Raw genomic sequence first — 19,372 nt, forward strand, 5'->3', positions numbered from 1 at the left:
AGAAACACAATAGATAGCCGTTATCATTGCTCCACTGTCACGTACATGTAGGCTTTTTTTCTCTCTCTCTCTCTCATTGTTCACCAGACGTGGCAGGGCTACAAAGATACACTGAATAGAATGATATAAACTGCAAAGTGAACTGATATTGATTTATTGATAGGGCATCGGTAAAACACACTGTAGATAGAGATACCATAGTTACTCCCAACCCTTTCAGTGCACTTCTATTATTAATTATAATCAACTAAACAATTTCCTCTTCATTTCGTTTACTCCATTCTTCTCATCAAGACATGATTATGAACAGGGATTATCAACCAGGCTTTTTACTTCTCTCTCTCTCTCTCTCTCTCTCTCTTCCAAATTTCCTCTTTCTACTCATGTGCCTGGAGTTCATTTGTAGCATTCCATGTAATACAACCTCATAGAGGATCTGCTAATAACTACTCAATGAAATATAATCTTCTAATTTAAATCAAATACTATTTGGATTTGTGTTCCTCAATATGAACTTAGCCTAGAAAATGGGGGAAAGTGGAAGTCTATGAAAATATGCCATTACAAATGTAATTAACATGTAGCTCAGTGTGGATCAATTGTTTCTATCCCAGGGGCCGAAGTATCCAGGGCAGCAAAAATAAGTCAATTACAGTTTCATTAATGAGATTCTCATATGAAGGAGGGTACCTTGAATCAATCTTGATCTCTTTATATTCCTGCTCAGGAATTGTGTACAGTAGTTACAAAAGACGCAGGTGTCTTTAGTAAAAATATGTTCTCCTGACAGTTATTTTAGTCACATACCGTCTTAGGATGTCGTAGTCATCAAATCAGTTTTTATTTTAGCAGAATTTAGAGCTTGGAATTCTATTTAGATAACAATTTATTTAAATGTATAAATGAATACTTTTACTTACTGTTCACCAAAATCTAACATTGCTGGTTCAAATCTAAGCGCTGAATTCCATTGAATTCCCATATGTTGGGTTTTGCTGGCTCTGTAAAGAAAAGAAAAACATAGAAAAGAATAATTAATATGCAAATAGGTCAAGATTAAACCCATAACAGTCCACCCTGCCTTTACATTTAAAGGTGATATTTAAACTACCTGCAAAACACTTTAACAAGTATCTTAAATCTCTCTACAAAGTAGGGGGGAAAGGGGAATGACAACAGGAACGTTATTAGGTGATGGGTATGAGAGTAAATGGGTCAAATCAATAACAAAAGCTAAGAACTAGTCAAGATTCAAGAATATTAATTTGGCAACTCTGTTACGTAATGATGATGACCATTCACTCTCTGTTATTATATGTGAAGTAAATGCAAGTCAATGAAGTTTAGAGGAAGTTGTACAAATCAAAACATTGGAAACTAGGCTTATTGGAAACTCTAAGTGAAATATTAGGGTCCTTTCCAAAACAAAATAAGTAATTAAGTAATAGTCATTGTTAGTTTCTTCTCAAATAACAAAGACTAAAATGAGTGTGCATCCATGTTATACATGTACATGTACTATTCATAAAACCTATTGAATAATTATGCCATTAACCTTTGAAGATAATCATATACATGTATATGTACAATGTACCTCTTCATTAGTCTTCGTTCAGGTTACTTGTATATGTACATGTAGTTCATTATAAACCAAATATTATAAAATAGTCAATTAGGAAATTAGTTTTAACTTTTAAAAAGGATACGCTACCCAGCACTAAAGAGATCAGAATAAAATATATTCTGAATTCACTTTTACTACTTGTAAGTGGTTTGGTGTTTATTATAGAACGAAATTACCCAGTCAGTGGCTTTTACCCTTCTATAGCAATCACCTTTACCCATTATGAAAAAAGCAACCTATTCATCAACCTAATGGACTTTTGCAACTCACTGCAAATGCCATTTCCATTGCTTTTCAATTCAACATCCAAAAATTAACAATTATTCATTTATATTGCTACCTTGTATGGTACAGAGATTCTAGTAAATTTTCATCAAAAATAATTATTTCAGTCAGTTAATGCCAGGCTCTGGCAAAATGGGTTGAAAAAGCCCAATTATTTATACTTTGATTGACTTGAATATTTACAATAGTGTTTTTTTATTCAAAGGCTTCCACACATTTCGAGTAGCTTTCATTAGGCCAAATAAAAAAAAAACATGTTTAGCGTCCTGTTTTATCGAAAAATAGGAAGGAGGAGGCCCTTTTTTTTCTTTTTTTTTTTTCTTCAAAATGGCCACTTTTAATGGCCGCTCGGTACATTTTCCCCAACAGTCGGGCTATTTTTCAAGATGACCGCCAACATTTTATTTTTATTTTTTTAAATCAGAAATAGATCCATTTTAGCAATGTTTTTTTATTTTTTTTTATTAAAAAAATAGGAGACGGCCCCCAAAAAGGAAGCGGGCGGGGACGCTAAACGTGTATATTTTTTTAATGGCCTTAACCTGCCCTGTGCCATCCAGGCCATCCAGGCATCCAAGCCATACAGGCATACATGTATAAACCATTGTACAAACAGCTTTACGTTGATGCCACCCCCAAACTCACCTATCATGCCTCTTCATTTCATTAATACCCCTTCTCTCTATTCACTCTCCTACACTCTCATCCCATTCTCATCAACTAATTAGTAGACCCTAGCACCAGTTGTCATGGGCACAGTTCATCTGCACTCTAACTCACATCAACTAATCAGCTTATATGTTTTAGTACTGTACATGCTACCAGTACAGTGTGCATCATTACAATGCACTGTGTATTAAAATTAAATTGACTAGTACCCTCACTTCCTTTTCATTATCCCATTTTGAACAATTCTTTTTAAAAGGGGGGAAAAAAACCTAGATACCACTTCAAATTTAACAATCTATAATGTCACTATAATGCCATGATAATTCCACATCTAAACTAGAATTTAAACACTTTCCTAACTGTTTATTGACAAGGGGGGGGGGGGGGCTCAGCAATTTTAATTCTCTATTGTTCGAGCTAAGTATACATCATGGTTCAGTGAGTGATGGACAAACAACTCTGCTCATAAAAATATAGAATTTGACATTTCAGAATCACTAAAGCTAAAATACAATGCATACAGTACACCGCAGTATTTGAATTACAGCCTTGGAATTGGAAAGCATTGTTGTTGTTAACCAGTCTATAAGGCAAAATAACAAAAATAACAATTTCTCGACTTTTTCAAAAAAGGAGGAGGCAGGACATTATTATTTACTATTTTGCTATTTTTTGCTATTTTTTCCCCAAGATGGACGACATGCTAAATATAGCTGGCCAATGTATATTTTTTCACAGATATTGTGCTGTTTGAGTATACTGATGCAACATATGACAAAGTAAATGATTTGTATCATTTTAGTTCACTTGCTAAGCAATTTTACAAAATTCAGAAACAGTGAAAAAATTTACATGTGTTCAGTTTGATTTATAAAAAATGTACATCACAGCCTTTATTTTTTTCTTCTGAATAGTAAATAGCAAATAGAAAAGAAGGAGGCGGCGGCCAAAGAGGAGGCGGGTGGGAACAAGAAACTCATTATTTTGTAAATTTGGCCTAAAGAAAACTAAGCAAAAATGAGGAATACTTTTTCTTGTAATATGAACAAACATCCAGTGTATTTTCTGGAACTACTTCTGGATAAAAAAGGAATATCCGAAAGGGCTTCTGCTTCAGAAATTGTATGCAATGTTTAAAAAACAAAAGGGGGGAGAAATTGATCCCCCCCCCCCCCAAAAAAAAAAAAAAAAAAAAAAAACACACACACGCATACATGTAAACGCCTTCAATCGGGGAGGTAGGCAAAACACCATGAAACTGTGGAGGTAATAAATATAGGCTTTATAAGCAATATTTTATCAAATTTGAGGAAAGAAAATCACAATAAGCCCATTCCAATGTCAAAAGATACTAAAAAACGTTTACTTCTTCTTACACATGATTCGTCTGAATTTGAGCTATGAAAGTGCGGTGTCTGCATCTAGTCATTGTCAATCGGGGAAGTAGGCATAAGACCTAGCAAACGTGGAGTTTGTCGATTTTTATCTTTTCCTTGTAAACTTCGAACTAACTCATGCAAAAAAGGATATTATTATGTTTGCTTGTATTTAAAACAATGAAGGCAATACTGTCTTTCAAATCTTAATTTCCACAATATAATATCAATCTTAGAAACAAGAGTTATGGTCAACAGTTGACCGTTGTGTATCATGTAAAAAGTCTTGATAAATATGATCTTGATTTACTGTATGGAAGCCAGTGGCGGATCCAGCCGGCGGGAAGAGGGGGGGGGGCCCAATCCGTGAGAAAATATTAGTTGCGACTCAGCCGTCGGTGAATAAGCGGGGGGGGGGGGGTAGGAAGCATTTTTTTGGGGTGCAATTTTTCAGGAAATATTTTGCGCCGACTTAGTCAGCCGGTGAATATGAGACCACTATTTTTTTTTTGTGTGACCTAATTCGTGAGATTTTGTTGTTGTTGACCCGTCACCCCCCCCCCCCCCGTGGATCCACGCCTGCAGAGGATCCAGCCGGCGCCAATGGGGAGGGGGGGGTAGCCAAATCTTAATACAAAATTTAGTGCCGTCTCAGCCGGCCGGCGAATAAGCGGGGGGGGGGGGGATGGGGCGCTTTTGTTTTTTGTTTTATAAAGGTTAACTTTACGTTATTATCCTATTTTTTTTATCGTTTTGGGGGGCTGGGGGGGGGGCGGGCCGGAAAAATCGCTACGTGGATCCGCCCCTGATGGAAGCCATTACAAATGTAATCCTAGGAATCCCAACATCAGTTCCACTTACTCAGGTTCAATAAAAATGTTGGCTTAGCTTTTATCAGTGTCAAGAGATCAAGGTAATTTAAAGGGATTGCCCATGAACTGTCACACTATATTGTGTGGCTCAGAAAGAAAGAAAACCGGATATTTCCAATTACAATGACATAATGACTCAAAGTTGATGATCTTGACATCATTTTTTATCATTTCGAAAAAGAATGATCTTCTTAATGAAGTAAGAATTAGGTCAATGATGAAGTTGTAATTGTAGATCGCAGGTGTTCCGTTCTTTCTAGCCCCCCCCCCATGTATATAAAAACCATTATTCTATCATAAGGATATTTATATTTCTTTATTTTTGTTTTCGGGGGGAGGGGGAAGATTTCGGCAATTCAAGGAAAGAATACAATTTATATTTGTAAATGTTTTTAAATTAATCGTTATCACTAGTGGTATAGAGTTTGGATTAATATCATTGCTTCTTTGTATGAGATTCCTTTTGTTCTCTTACTATCATCAAAATATGTTTGTAACATTTATTCTTTTCTTATACATGTTTGCATTTTGACGTATCGACTTGTGAAAATGTTATGTTTTGTGAATAACGTTTATGTCTTTTGAAGAAAGAAGACACATATACAAAATAAAGATTGAGCTTGTTTGTACTATATTGCGTACTGATATGTCTTCATTATTTTAACTGTAAGGAATCACTATATCGCAAATGATGTTACAGTGCTTGCACACGTTGAAATTATTAATAGATAAGCTGGGAAAGATATAATGAAGGAAATTAACTTTAATAATTCCATCCACTGTACGTACCAACGGAACTTAATGACACCACCACACAAAAAGTTTGCAAAACTTTCTCCTGTGCTCCTCTCTTTCTCTCTCTCTAACTATATCTTCATTCAATTTAAGGACGAAACTGTCATCTTTTTCAACATGTTTTAACAATTCCTCGATCAATGTGGTATCAAACCACTTTCCCTGAATATTTTCTTTCCTTTCATCCTCGAATTCTATTAAATTCTTTAACACACCTCCTGCAAACATATACATAATTGCCACTATAAAATTGGATATAATTACAGTTTTAAAACTATGCAGTATTATCTAGCAAATCATTTTCTTTCTTAATTTTAAAATATGACTTATGTTAAAGAGGGAAAACAAAAATCACAGAATTATCATGTTATTTCTATAAATATCTCATACACCAGCAGGTGTATTGTACTACAGAGGAAAAAGACGAGATAGAATCAAATAAATGCCAATTGTAATAAACAATAGTTTATCTTCTTTGAATTTCTGTAAAATATACTTTATTTCGATACAATTATTTGACAGTCTTCAAAGGCACATGCAAATCATGAAATTTACAAGAGACAAGTTAAACACGTCCAGCGATGATATGCAATTAGGAGTTAAGTCCGAACGTGTACATAAAAAGGGCATTAGTACCAATCAATACAATTGAACCACAGGCATTGCACCACATTTGCAAAAATCTACAGATTAAACATGCATGTAGTAGAAAAATGTCTTATAATTGTGATTACGAATAAACAATTATTTCTAACATCACCTGGGTAAAAGAATGGTGCAATATTGTGAAGTTGACATTGCCACAGAAAATGAGGTTAGAATACAAACGAAGGCAAAATAGATGATATTGATATCATTTACTTGGAGAATTGATCAACTCAGTCTACGCATATTTCATGATTTCTTTGAGGTCTTGTTAAAATAACAGATCATATTACTGTTCATTCTTGGCCGGCCATCCTTAATTTATACACATGTATAGTATATTTGTGTGTTTGGAATGATATGAAAGGTTGAGGCATAAAATGAATTCTGCCACTTAAATAAATGGGGTTTACTACCGCAAAATCCCCAGGGATTCTAAAAAAAATCTAGAATTCTAAAACCTAAAAACAAAACCCCCCTCAAACCATAACAAGAAATTAAGCAACCAATTAATGAAAACAAAAGATAACATCTGTAACAACTTTGAACAACATAACTCATAACTAGAAATGAAGAAAAAAAGAGCCCACTGCTGCTACACACAGCAAGAAAGCCAAAAGCCCTCTCTTGGATCCAGGCAAACAAAGTCTCCTTGAATATTAAACAAACAAAATAATTAAATGTTATTTAGCAATACTCCCATCAGCCATAATTGAACGCTTTACAAAAAATGATGCTTTACACACATACCAAACACGACATGCAACACGTACAAACTATCATCCTCCCTAACCAGGGCAGTTTTCGCCATAAAAACTATTTCATACACAGGACCAAACTACTGAAGCACCATTGATCCGAATCTCAAATAGCTTAAGAACTGTTGCAGCTTTAAAAAACATATCAAATTGTTAGTATTAAATTTGTACATGTAATGCACAAGTATACTATTTTTTTCTGGACTGTGAATCCCGACCTTGAATATTCTATTCTAAAAACTTCCTTTTCTCTCTCCTCATTCTTCTCCTGACCCCCATGCTTTACCTTCCCTTCCTAGTTCTCTTCTTTCTTACATCCATCATCCATATCATTTCATTGTTTTATCTGTATACTCTGATTTTGTATCATCATACTTCTACCTTATAATGAATGACACTGTGTCAACATTATTTTGAGGAACTTAAATTCTACAAGCTATATGCTTTTGATTAAGTTCCTTTTTTCACATGTAATTTCGAAATTATTTAGTGTGAAATAAATGAAACTAAACTGAAACTGAAGGTCAAGAGTCACTACTGCTCTCTAAGAAAATAGCAGCCCCTAGGTAGAGTACTAGCACACCACACAGTTTGCTAGAAAGTCCTGATTTATATACCATTTTATTTTCTTTTGTTGTAAAATCATGTGATACATATAAATATGAATGCGTTAGTATTTGAGGGATAATTCCCTTTTCAGTCTGACAAAATTAATAATATCCATTTTCCAAGTTTCTCAAATATTATATATGAATATTTGTCAGTGGTAACAATAGTACATTCCAAAGATACCATTTAACATGATGGAGTTTGATTTGGGGGCAAAATGGATGTAAAAGATTCCAGATATTAGTTTGATGAACATAATTACGTAGAGTTTAACAGTACCTAAGGTTAAAAAAGCTACACAGCATATCTGTTTTTTACATTCCTATCATAGCATCATCATTAGTTGTGTGCTATACATTTAACACAAATCTGACGCAATACAAATTTGTTGGAGAAGCCAACTTTTGAACAATGATGAAGAATGAAGGAGAACTCACTGACATCACAAATCCCCCCCCCCCAAAAAAAAAAAGGGACCAGGGATGAAATTGAATCAGCAAGAAGTACGGTGAATCATATTAATATTGTAGGTTTATATGATTATACTGGAACCAACCCTTTATTATAGCCCTTTTTATTTGTTTTGTTGCAAAGGTATTACAAAAAAAAAAAGGTTTTGGGTCCCCGACCCCCATCACAACTAATTATTCACATTACAACCATCATCTATAGTCTAGTGCTTAAACACTAAATTGACATATTTTATGTATGTGGGAAATCTGAGAATAATATTCAGATCTGTTCTTATTAATTCACAACAAACATACATTCGGTTTACTTTTTAAAGGGGGCACTGATCATTGACTCCCCCTCTATTTTTTGCCACAATTATACTAAATCTGCAGAAACTACTGCATTGCTAATTAAACAAAAGTGTACAAATTCTATCTCTACACTATCCCATATTAATGGCTTGTACTAAACACTCAGGTCGCGGCTCGTTTGGCCATTTAAACAAAATGGTGTCTTCAAATCGGTTTTTAAGGGGGAAAATATTATTTCAAATTAGTGACTGTTTTTACACTCAGGTCGCGGCTCGCTGGGCCATTTATTCAATGATGTCTTCAAAGGGGATGCGTAGGGAAATTTTCTTAAAAAAGAAGTTGGAAGTTGTGATTATTATTTTTTTAATGATAGACAAATAAGAAGATTAGAATTAAGGCTGGCATTGGGAAAGACAAAATACTAGGTGATTAAAGTGGATTTTAGAGAAAGTGTAATACTACAAGGGAAATGAACTGTATATTTGATAGAAACAAGGAATAATGGATAGAGTGAGAAGATGAATTGTGGGAAATTAAGAACTAACAAGAGAGGATTACATAAACAAAGAATGAAAGAAAACAAATATTTAATAAAAAGGGAATTGAAAGAATTCATTGGTCAAATTTAACAGTGATAAAGATATAAAGAAAAGAGTGGAGGAAATAAAGATTTACATGATAGAAAAAAGATGAGAAATAAAGGGGTAGAATAAAATTTAGAAAGAATATTTTTTAAAGACTGACAAATATGAAAATAAAGCGAGGAATAAAACTTGATAGGATATTACAAGGAATGATGGAAATATTCATTTCATTCTTTCATTCTTTGTTTTTGTATTCCTCTCTTGGTAGTTCTTAATTTCCCACAATTCATCTTCTCACTGTATCCATTCTTCCTTGTTTCTATCATATTAATAGATCATATACCTATGTACTATTACACTTTATCTAAAATCCACTTTACCCACCTAGTATATTTGTCTTTCCCGATGTCAGCCTTAATTATAATCTTCTTATTTGTCTATCATTGAACAAAAAACAATCACAACTTACAACTTCGTTTTTAAAGTAAATTTCCCCCACGCATCCCCTTTGAAGACATCATTGAAAAAATGGCCCAGCGAGCCGCGACCCGAGTGTAAAAACAGTCGCTAATTTGAAATAAGATTTCCCCCTTATATTAAAAAGCCGATTTGAAGACACTTAAAAAAAGATGGCCAAACGAGCCGTGACCCGAGTGTTTTTCAGCGCGCCGCGACCCGAGTGTTTAGTACAACCCCATAATAATATCAGAAACAACACAAGTTCTGTCCAAAATGAAAAGGGGCACCCTTTACACATAGTAAGGGCACTCTCCCTTGATGATAATATTAATACACTATACTGAACGTGTTCTCATAATAAATGTTGTTTAAGTTTTAATTGTGTCACAAATGTACAAGCATTACACTAGTCAATTCCCCTACTGCCTTCTTATGCTGCCATTATGGTATGTAAATGCAAATACTTGACTGTTTGATTACAACTTCCACTGATTTATTTCGTTAAAAAATCTATGGTTTTTTTTTCTTGTTCAAATAGGATATTTCCAACTCATGCTGCAAAATTCTCATTGTAATCAGTACATGTTGCCTAAACGATATGCTCCCTGTCATTGATATCTGGGAGTGGCCAAGCATAGGTCCACTAAGACCCTAACACAATTACAAATTGCCGGATGCCTACAAAAATGATAATAAAACCTCAAAATAACAAATCCTTTGCCAGTAGAGTGGGTAAACATTTTATGAATACATGGAGAAACCAAATGTAAAAGAATACACATTTTAGACTGTAATAACAAGAACATGCCTTGTAATTTATGAGCATTTTCAGCAGTTTGGTGACTCAAAACAAAAGCATGTGTGTATTCAATATAAAAATGGTGATTTGATATTAAAGGGAATGTTTTTACCAAGGCTGTGTTTTTCTGCTTTTGGTAACCTTCGAGTTTCTTACGTAGTCTTTGATGTTGACCCACGTTCTGTGTTTCAGCACAGCTTCAGCTTTCAAGCATTCGTCTATCGCTCTCTTGCCAGGTAGCTTAGAATGAACAGTCATAAAGGCTCCTAAACGTCTCTGGACAGCCGACTTTTCCGCATCGCTCCATGCTGTCTTTCGTTTCTTCCTTATTGGCTGTTCATCAACCTCTTCCAGTACATGTTGCGTTTGCCTTTGCCTTTTGGTACCTAATGAAAGACAATAACAAAAAAATGTTGCAATTATACTATGCAGAATAATAAATGCAGTATCACATACTGTTTCTCTGAGTCTCTGACCCATGAACTTGAAGAGTGCATTACTGTTATGAGGATGGAAGGAGAGGAAGAATATTTAAATCCTCTTTTGCAGTGATGCAGAATAGAGTGTGATCCTGGGAGGAATACACTTAAACGATTTTTTTTAGCGGGAAGAAAGCCATCATATAATTTTGTAAAGCTCATATTTCGTGAAATTATGGGCATCTACCGTTTAGGGGAGTCGGGCACAAACAAGTCTTTAAATTATCTGACAGTGTCATGACAGATGGGGTTATGTTTCACATATTCTACCCGGTTTCTATTGGTCATTTATTTTGCTAATCTAGCTCAGTTTTGGGTTTATTTGGGAGGGGCTCCTGGCTGCCTCCATTTTCATCCATTTCCTAGTATATTGTAGTGATTGCTGTGTGCATGAAAAAAAGTACATTTTGTATTACCTTGACAACCCCTGACTCCCAGTCTAGAACAAAAGGGCCACGATCACATAATACTTTCTGAGTCTATATTATTGTATGTACACAATTTTTTTTTAGTTTAGAGAAGTTTAGATATAGAGACCAATTAAATTCACTAATAGATTTTCTCCGTCATTGGCAACAGCCTTTTTGTGAGGCTACATTACAATTATAATTGTGCTATAATTTTTAACAATTCAAAATGCACAAATATTGGTACGTGGTGATTTCAACGGGAAAAAGTTTGGTTTCACTTTGGCTTTTGAGGATGATTGAGAGTGCGGTACAATAGGCAAAATTAACATTTAGGTTTGCAAAAAGAAATTTTTTAGATGCTCTCATTGGACTTAAAGTCATACCTTTTTGGGAGCATCCAGGTAGCTGACGTTCGACATCATGATCACCAGAATCAACATCGCTGTCACAATTGTCATCACATGATTCAGGTCCCTGTTCTCCAGTGTCGATCTCTGTACATAAAATAATAATCAATAATATTCACCAAAAAGAAAATCTGGGTCAACTGCAAAGAAAACATACTTGTAATTTAAAACAAAAGAATATAATCAATTATTTCTAAATACAACATGGTAGAATTGGCACCAGGTATATGCTACATTTGTGGATCGAGTCAAACAAATGCCTTAATTACCCCTAATCTAAATAAATTGAAACAAACAAGTGAACAATATAGTGAGGAATATTTAACTGCATGGTTCATTTGAAAACAACACTTTTCATTAATTCAATAATGTTGCAGCATGTTTATCAATTTACATATTTTGTATTTGATAATTGTCAAGTTGAGTGGAAATCAGAAATACTTGATTCTTAAAATTAGTACATGCTACATGGTTTGTTATTCATCCCACTCATCCCTCGCCATGATGTTTCTCATCGCATTAGGGTTTGGATTGAGATCCCCACTGTATAATTCTACCCTCATCACAAATTTACCTTCATCTAACTTGATTTGAAGCTCATCCAGACTTTTTGCAGTGCCAATCAGCTGGACCGGGTTCCCAGCTTTTCCCTCCATGGCGAACAGGATCTTTGATATTTTGGCCACCTGCATAGCAGCATCTGGCAGTCTATAATACTCCCTATGTATCCTAATATCGTGGCCCATGAAGTTTGCTAAGGCGTCCATCTCATGGTCCCTCAAGCTCATTAGTTGTGACATGGTAGCTACATGCTTCCGTAATTTTGTGGATCGAAGTGTTGAAGGATTTTGTGCTCCACATGCTTCTGACAGCTCACGGAGAGCATCTGACCCTCGAACATGAGATGTAGTGTCACTATTGGCTACGGCGAACAGGTATTTGTTGCTTGGGTTTACACCTGCTTCCTCCCTGTGGGATACAAGGGTGTCTACACATGATTTCATGGAGTCTGTCACAAGGATCGGCACTGTCCTGCCACGTTTTCCTACTACCTCAACTCTCCAGAGAAACTTTACAAGATTTTTTTCCCAGTCTTTCAGCATCTCTAGTTGTCCTTCCACCATATGAGATTCACCTTTCTTGATTTTATTGTAGTCATCAAGAGTCATCTTGCTGATTTCCCCTTGTCTCCTCCTATTAAACACAATGAGATGAGCCAGCATGGTCTTGTTGAGTTCTCTCCATGTGCTATGGTTTTCGATTGCGGTCCCAGATGACAGTTTGTCTACACAAAGTTCAGCCTGTACCTCTAGGTGTCTTGACAAAGCCACAACATCACTCGTTAGGGGTAGGAGTTTGGGCTGGTTTCGTTTCCTCTGGTACAAAGTTCGTAGAGCATGAGTAGAGATTTCAGATCCCCAACAAGTGTCAAGCAGCTTGATGAACTTTTCTACAAGTTTCTGCATGTCATCCCCATCTCTGTCCATCAAAGCCTTACTCAGGAGCACAAAGGCAGCCTTTCTTAAGGTATGTCCCAGCTTAAGTGCTAGACTTGGTGTATTGAACAAGTGGTTCTCCTCATCAAAGCCTGCCACTTTCTTGACAGCACTCAAGACAGTCATAAAACCATTTGGTGATATCAGGGAAGTCAGACTTGCCTTGCCATTGCAGATGCAACGTCTGAACTGAAGTACAAGTCTTCCTAGTTCTCGTAACTTGCATCTGATGTGGTTGTGCTGTTCTTCGTCATGGCCCAATTTCTTAGAGTACACCTTGGCCAATTCTAGAATCAACTGATCATTTAGAATGCAGGCCTTGATTTCATCATCGCTGAGACCACTCAGTACTTTGTGTGTTATAGAATCTCTTGATGTGCAGGGCACTGGTGGAAGCAAGAGTCGACCTTGTGCTAATAGTCTTCTTCGTTTTTTCTTTTGCTCCTTAGCCGGCTCTTCTTGCTTCAAAATGCAGCGGTGTTTCCACAATTCGGCTTTCGCAAACCATCCCAAACAATCTTTGCAAGGCTGATAATCACGGGGCTTTGCTTCACAAGAAGGTCTATATACGACCACAAGCTCTCCATGACCCTTTTCGAAGACCCTGTAGTTGTGCATGTGATTTCCTTTATTTCTTATCAATGTCAATAGCTTATCCTTTTCTTTTCGATTCGTTGCTGCCATGTATTGCGCCACCTTTATTTCATTGGAATGTTGTGACCGCAGGTGATCAGGAAGTTTTTTGTGGGGCTTCTCACACATCATGCAATAAGCTACCTTGTCATATTTTCGCCCTCCTTGATTGTTGGTCTTCATCACAGTTATCCCCTCATGGTCAGCATCAATGCCTCCATATCTTGATGATGCCTCCAATGACTGATCTGATGACAGAGATTTCAGTGATCGAGTGATGCCATTTATTGATGTACATTTAGCCTTAGGCAATGATGCTTGAGAATTATTTAATGAAGTCTTCCCTGAAGAGTCAGAATCTCCTTGAGAATCACAGACATAGTCTGGATCATCATCACTATCATCATTATGGTCAGATAATATGTCCTCATTATCACTTGAAAAAATATTTTGTGAAAGGGTTCCATCTGGTACCATCAATGCTTGTGTGGCAGGCTCAGGGAATGGTTCCCAGTGCTCTCGGTTATTAGGGGGGTTTCTGCATAGATCATCAGATGTGTCATCATTATCAGCAAGAAAATTGGACAGTGAAAGGTTTCCATCTGGTTCCATTAAAGGTTGTATGGCAAGCTCAGTAAATGGTTCCCAATGCACTTGGTTATTAGGTGGGTTTATGCATGGATCATCACATGTGTCATCATTATCAGCTGAAACATTAAACTGTGAAATCTTTCCATCTGATTCCATTAAAGTTTGTGTGGCAGGCTCAGGGGATGGTTCCCAATTTGTTTCGTTATTAGGGGGGTTTCTGCATAGATCATCAGATGTTTCAGCATCATCAGTTAGAACATTGGAAAGTGGAAGGTTTCCATCTGGTTCTATTAAAGGTTGTGTGGCAAGCTCAGTAAATGATTCCCAATGCACTTGGTTATTAGGGGGGTTTATGCATGGATCATCACATGTGTCATCATTATCAGTTAGAACATTGGAAAGTGGAAGGTTTCCATCTGGTTCTATTAAAGGTTGTGTGGCAAGCTCAGTAAATGATTCCCAATGCACTTGGTTATTAGGTGGGTTTATGCATGGATCATCACATGTGTCATCATTATCAGCTGAAACATTAAACTGTGAAATCTTTCCATCTGATTCCATTAAAGCTTGTGTGGCAGGCTCAGGGGATGGTTCCCAATTTGTTTCGTTATTAGGGGGGTTTCTGCATAGATCATCAGATGTTTCAGCATCATCAGTTAGAACATTGGAAAGTGGAAGGTTTCCATCTGGTTCTATTAAAGGTTGTGTGGCAAGCTCAGTAAATGATTCCCAATGCACTTGGTTATTAGGGGGGTTTATGCATGGATCATCACATGTGTCATCATTATCAACTGGAACATCAAACTGGGAGAGCTTTCCATCTGATTCCATTAACGCTTGTGTGGCAGGCTCAGGGGATGGTTCCCAATGTTCTTGGTTATTAGAGGGGTTCCGGCATGGATCATCACATGTGTCATCATTATCAGCTGAAACACTGAACTGTGAAATCTTACCATCTGATTCCATTAAAGCTTGTGTGGCAGGCTTAGGGGATGGTTCCCAATTTGTTTCGTTATTAGGGGGGTTTCTGCATCGATCTTCAGATGTTTCATCATCATCAGCTCGAACATTGGACTGTGAAAAGTTTCCATCTGGTTCCAGTAGTTCTTGTGTGGCAGGCTCGGAGAATGGTGAACAAACTTTTTCTGGGTCTGGTGGGAGGTTTGTAGAATTTTGCAGAATTTCAGGTTTTTCATCTTGGACTCCACTGTGTAATTGAGTAGGACTTGGGAATACAAAATTATCTCCCACCCCATAATCATATAACACTTCTTCACCTTCTTTGATTTTCTTCAATGAGAAGAGAACCAGTTCTGGTTCATTGTGAGGGTTCTCTCTAATCTTCATTCTGCTGTTGACTTCACCCCTCCAACCATGGTTGACGAGTCGTCCCAGTTGTTGTTTAGTTGGTTCGACTGATGCATCCCTACTGGAAATGAAATTGAAAAAAAATGAAAACATTAGATTCATCAATGTTTAAAATTACAATGAATCACTGAAACATACAAGTATATGTGGGTTACAATTTGTGATTTCACTTTAGGTTTTCTCTGTTGTCAGATATTATTTGATTAACTGTTACTTTTCAAGTAGGGTATCACTCAAAGAAGAATCGTTACAGTCATGATTTTTGTTAACGCATGGTTAATTTTAGGAGGAAATTTGAAATACAAGTAACATAGGAAACAAATAGGTAACATTACATGTAGGCATTGGAAATCATAACCAATATCATGAACATTAAACGTGCATATGTTTACTTTTCATTTGCCTTAAAATTGTAATGCTACAAAATGTCACCGTGCATCAGACAAGAGTACCGAGGCGAAAAAAGACGACGAACTAACCGTGGAAGATTTTTTCAATATAAATACAAATAACAAAAACAAAACAAAAAAAACACAAAGGTCGAATAACGACACGCCCTACAAGCCACGGGTAACAGCATTGCGAACAAAATATATCCTCTCTAGACCCTCTGAAATACGAGAGCCAAAGACATTACATGGTATAACAAAAATAACAAAAAAGAGAGAGAAGCGACCAAATTGGGGAAAGGGCAAGGAGAGGCAACAGACTAAAGGGAAAATGTACAATTTCGGACATATCTATCCACAAGATGTTTACACCGGGTGGGAGAGATGGAAGAAGGCTTCGGCAGGGGAGAAGGAACATGCGGAGAAGAAAGATGAGTCCAAGGAGAAGAAGGGAGGGAGAGATGAGGAAAGATTAAAAAATAGCATGGGAAAAAGGAAAAAAAGCATTATGATAAACAAGAACAGACGTGTAGAATGAGGGGGGAAAGAAGAAAATAATCTATCTAATCTTTAAAAGTGGAACGTAGCTCCAAAAAGCAAATAAAGAATACAATATAAAAAGTGGCTACTAGCACAAACCTGAATTCATATCAAACGGACCAAACATGTATGCAGTGTTATATTATTTTAGAATGAGCAAAGAAAGCAGGAAATCCAATGCAGGGTTTGAATTGTGCATTGAAAACTACATCCTCAATGAAGATTATGTTTACCAACTGTATGATTTTTGTTCTCAAGTTTTCAAATGATTTTTCAGTAAATCTAACCATTTGACATATGTTGGCCCATCTCAGATCATCTTCCCAGATTATAAAGAAGAGGAAATTTGGGAAATTACAAAATGAATGATGAACATTTAACAAAGAAGGATAACAGAAATTAAAAGCAGAAGATGTATAAAGACAACAAGCAGGAGTAGCGAAATGAGAAATCCAGCTACAATGCGAGGATGACGCTGGACAACAGACATTGAAAGAAATGAATTAGGAGGATGGGAAGGGAGAGGAGGAGACAAAGCAGATGAAGAAGTTGAATGAGGAGTTGATGAGCGAGGGGTTAGGAGAGGGGTTGAGGGAGGGGTTGGGAGAGGGGTTGGGAGAGGGGTTAGGCAAGGGGTTGAGGGAGGGGTTGTGTGAGGGGTTGATTGGGGGGTGCGGGGAGGTGTTAGGGGAAGTAATGAATGAACAGATGAAGTAATATCAGACTGAAGTGAAGATGAGGTGTAGAAGAAAGGGGGAGTAGAAAAAGAGTCTTCCGATGACATATTGCAGGGAACTGATGAACCAGCATCATTTAAAACTTCACTGGAGGGAGAGGGAGGTGGTGCAAGCTGCGTAGAAATTTCCGAATCTGTTTCATCATTTAAAACTTCACTGGAGGGAGAGGGAGGTGGTGCAAGTTGCATAGAAATTTCCGAATCTGTTTCATCTGTAAGATGAAATGTGGAGTGTACAAAAAAAAAACATGGACTTTTCAGTGTAATGCACCTTTCTTTTATATCCAATATTTGTACCAAATATTGTTTTATATTCTCATTTTATGCTCTCCAAAATGGAATATGATCTGTTGGACTGACAAGGTAGAATAATTGTCATTGGTAAGATTGTGTTTTTTGTATGATAGCTAAAACAGGTTTGAATAGATAGAGAAGAATATAAGTTGCATATTTGTTCTATGCTGTCCTTGCCGTATTGATACTTTCTGCAGAAAACTGTATGTGTACTGTATGTGGTCAGTCCACGGGTTTATTCAAAAGCACGGAATAGAATTTGACAGATATGACTAGCTTTCGATCTTTCTCTAGGGAAAAAACAAAAACCACTGGTAGAAAATATGTTGCCCTGTCAACCCACATGTTTACGACTACGTCATAAGCATATAGCCTTAGGTTTGTTTTCAACACCTATCATTACAAAATATACTTTTCAATAAATCAAGTCGTCATAGTATGTAGACTTACCACCATTTCGTCCCTTTCCATGTGAAAAAGTATCTGAAGCAAGTTTCACAGTCTGCATCTCTTCTTTCCCCCACATCTCTGGTTACCAGATCTCCTCTGTACCACAAAAGGAATTCTCCCTCTTCAAACGTTTTGGTGGTAAAGACTGCTCTACCTGTGATTGAAGAAATACATAATCTTCATGAGATCAATCATGCGAGTTTAAACATTGTGAATATGATGTTACAAGTATATTTGTCTGTCATTTAAGATAATGCTCAGGTGTGATAAGTAACTCGGACTCGTACTTGTAAGAAGGCACTTATTTTCAAAATTGGTTGAGTTTTAAATAACATTTGTGTGTCTTTTTGGTCACATTGCCATCAAGCAGACTTTTAAGCAACACACTGTATTTAATATTAGTATGCTGCAGATATTAAATTACAGTGTCATACATGTCATGATGAACATGACGTTTTCTCTAGATTTTCTAAAATTTTTTTGACATTCAACCCCATGAGGAGGCATTAAAATTCATTTCAAGGTCTAACCTTTAAACACTTAACCAAATCAAGTTTAATACCTCCTGCTTTACAAAAGAGCCCTGTACATACAAATATTTACAAAAAAATAGAATACATTGTAGAAAACATTAAAAAAAAAGCTTTAAAAAAATAAAAACTAGATCAAAATGAACAAAAGGCCTTAAATATTAAATATTTAAGATATTATTGATACAAAGAAAAATGACCAAAAAAATATTTTAAAAAATACACATGCCGTAAAAATAGACTACACAACTGCAAACAGACAAACAAACAAAACTAACTTATGGTAAAAGTCATGATATAACATTAGGTACCAGTGCATGCATTAAAGTGATAGAGGGAGTAACTTAATTTGGTTTTTTAACATTTGGAGTGAAGTTGCCGTGCGAATATGAGTCGGTAGATTGTTATAGATGCTTGGAGCAGTGAAAGAAAAAGAACGTTTTTTAAATTCAGTCTTTGGTTTCAGGATAAATAAGGGATTTAAGGTAGAATGACAAGTAACAAAGTAAACTGGACGATTATGACCAAAAGATTCTAAATAAGGGGCTAGATTATTGAGTATTTTGTAGACGAAAATGCAGTAGTGGTAATTGATTCTATTTTCAACACTTTGCCACTGAAGACTGCTTCACGCAATTAAGTGTTGAATTAAGATTATAAAAACAGAAAAATATGAGGGAAAGCATATCAAATATTCTACTGCATGAAATTAATGAAATATACAGAAAGGGTATAGATTTTACTAAAGAAGTTGACCTGTTTAACTGCGAAGGGTATCAAAGTTACTCTGAAAAGAGCTGGTGATTTTCA

General features: G+C 36.2%; 2 protein-coding genes across 5 annotated transcripts in view; both read right to left on the minus strand.

The window, feature by feature from the left end:
* The window catches only part of LOC590415 (transmembrane protein 131), a 35,653-nt gene extending 34,632 nt beyond the window's left edge, over window positions 1-1,021 (minus strand). For all 4 annotated transcript variants that reach the window (XM_030980255.1, XM_030980257.1, XM_030980256.1 and 1 more), the window contains exon 1: window positions 921-1,021. In XM_030980255.1, coding sequence (XP_030836115.1) covers window positions 921-982 — 62 coding nt within the window. In that variant the 5' untranslated portion in view covers window positions 983-1,021. The remainder of the gene's footprint in view (window positions 1-920) is intronic.
* An 8,457-nt stretch (window positions 1,022-9,478) lies between these two features.
* Window positions 9,479-14,290, minus strand: LOC105438752. The gene is made up of 3 exons (XM_030980258.1): window positions 12,110-14,290; window positions 11,512-11,622; window positions 9,479-10,625 (listed from the first exon to the last, which is right to left on the minus strand). The coding sequence occupies exons 1-3, from the start codon at window positions 14,274-14,276 to the stop codon at window positions 10,348-10,350; spliced, it is 2,556 nt and encodes an 851-aa protein (XP_030836118.1). The 5' UTR covers window positions 14,277-14,290; the 3' UTR covers window positions 9,479-10,347.
* Between the last annotated feature and the right edge of the window lie 5,082 nt (window positions 14,291-19,372).

Source organism: Strongylocentrotus purpuratus, unplaced genomic scaffold (genome assembly GCF_000002235.5).
Source record: "Strongylocentrotus purpuratus isolate Spur 01 unplaced genomic scaffold, Spur_5.0 spur5_scaffold_11, whole genome shotgun sequence".
NCBI lineage: Eukaryota > Metazoa > Echinodermata > Echinoidea > Camarodonta > Strongylocentrotidae > Strongylocentrotus > Strongylocentrotus purpuratus.

What these genes read in the sequence shown, in the direction of transcription:
- LOC105438752 (XM_030980258.1), bottom strand. Translation starts at nt 14,276, where the DNA reads ATGGAACCAGATGGAAACCTTTCACTGTCCAATTTTCTTGCTGATAAT. An exon ending in TCAAATCAAGTTAGATGAAG is followed by an intron (nt 11,623 to 12,109) that starts GTAAATTTGTGA and finishes TTTTATGTACAG; the next exon opens with AGATCGACACTGGAGAACAG. An exon ending in ACCTGGATGCTCCCAAAAAG is followed by an intron (nt 10,626 to 11,511) that starts GTATGACTTTAA and finishes GTCTTTCATTAG; the next exon opens with GTACCAAAAGGCAAAGGCAA.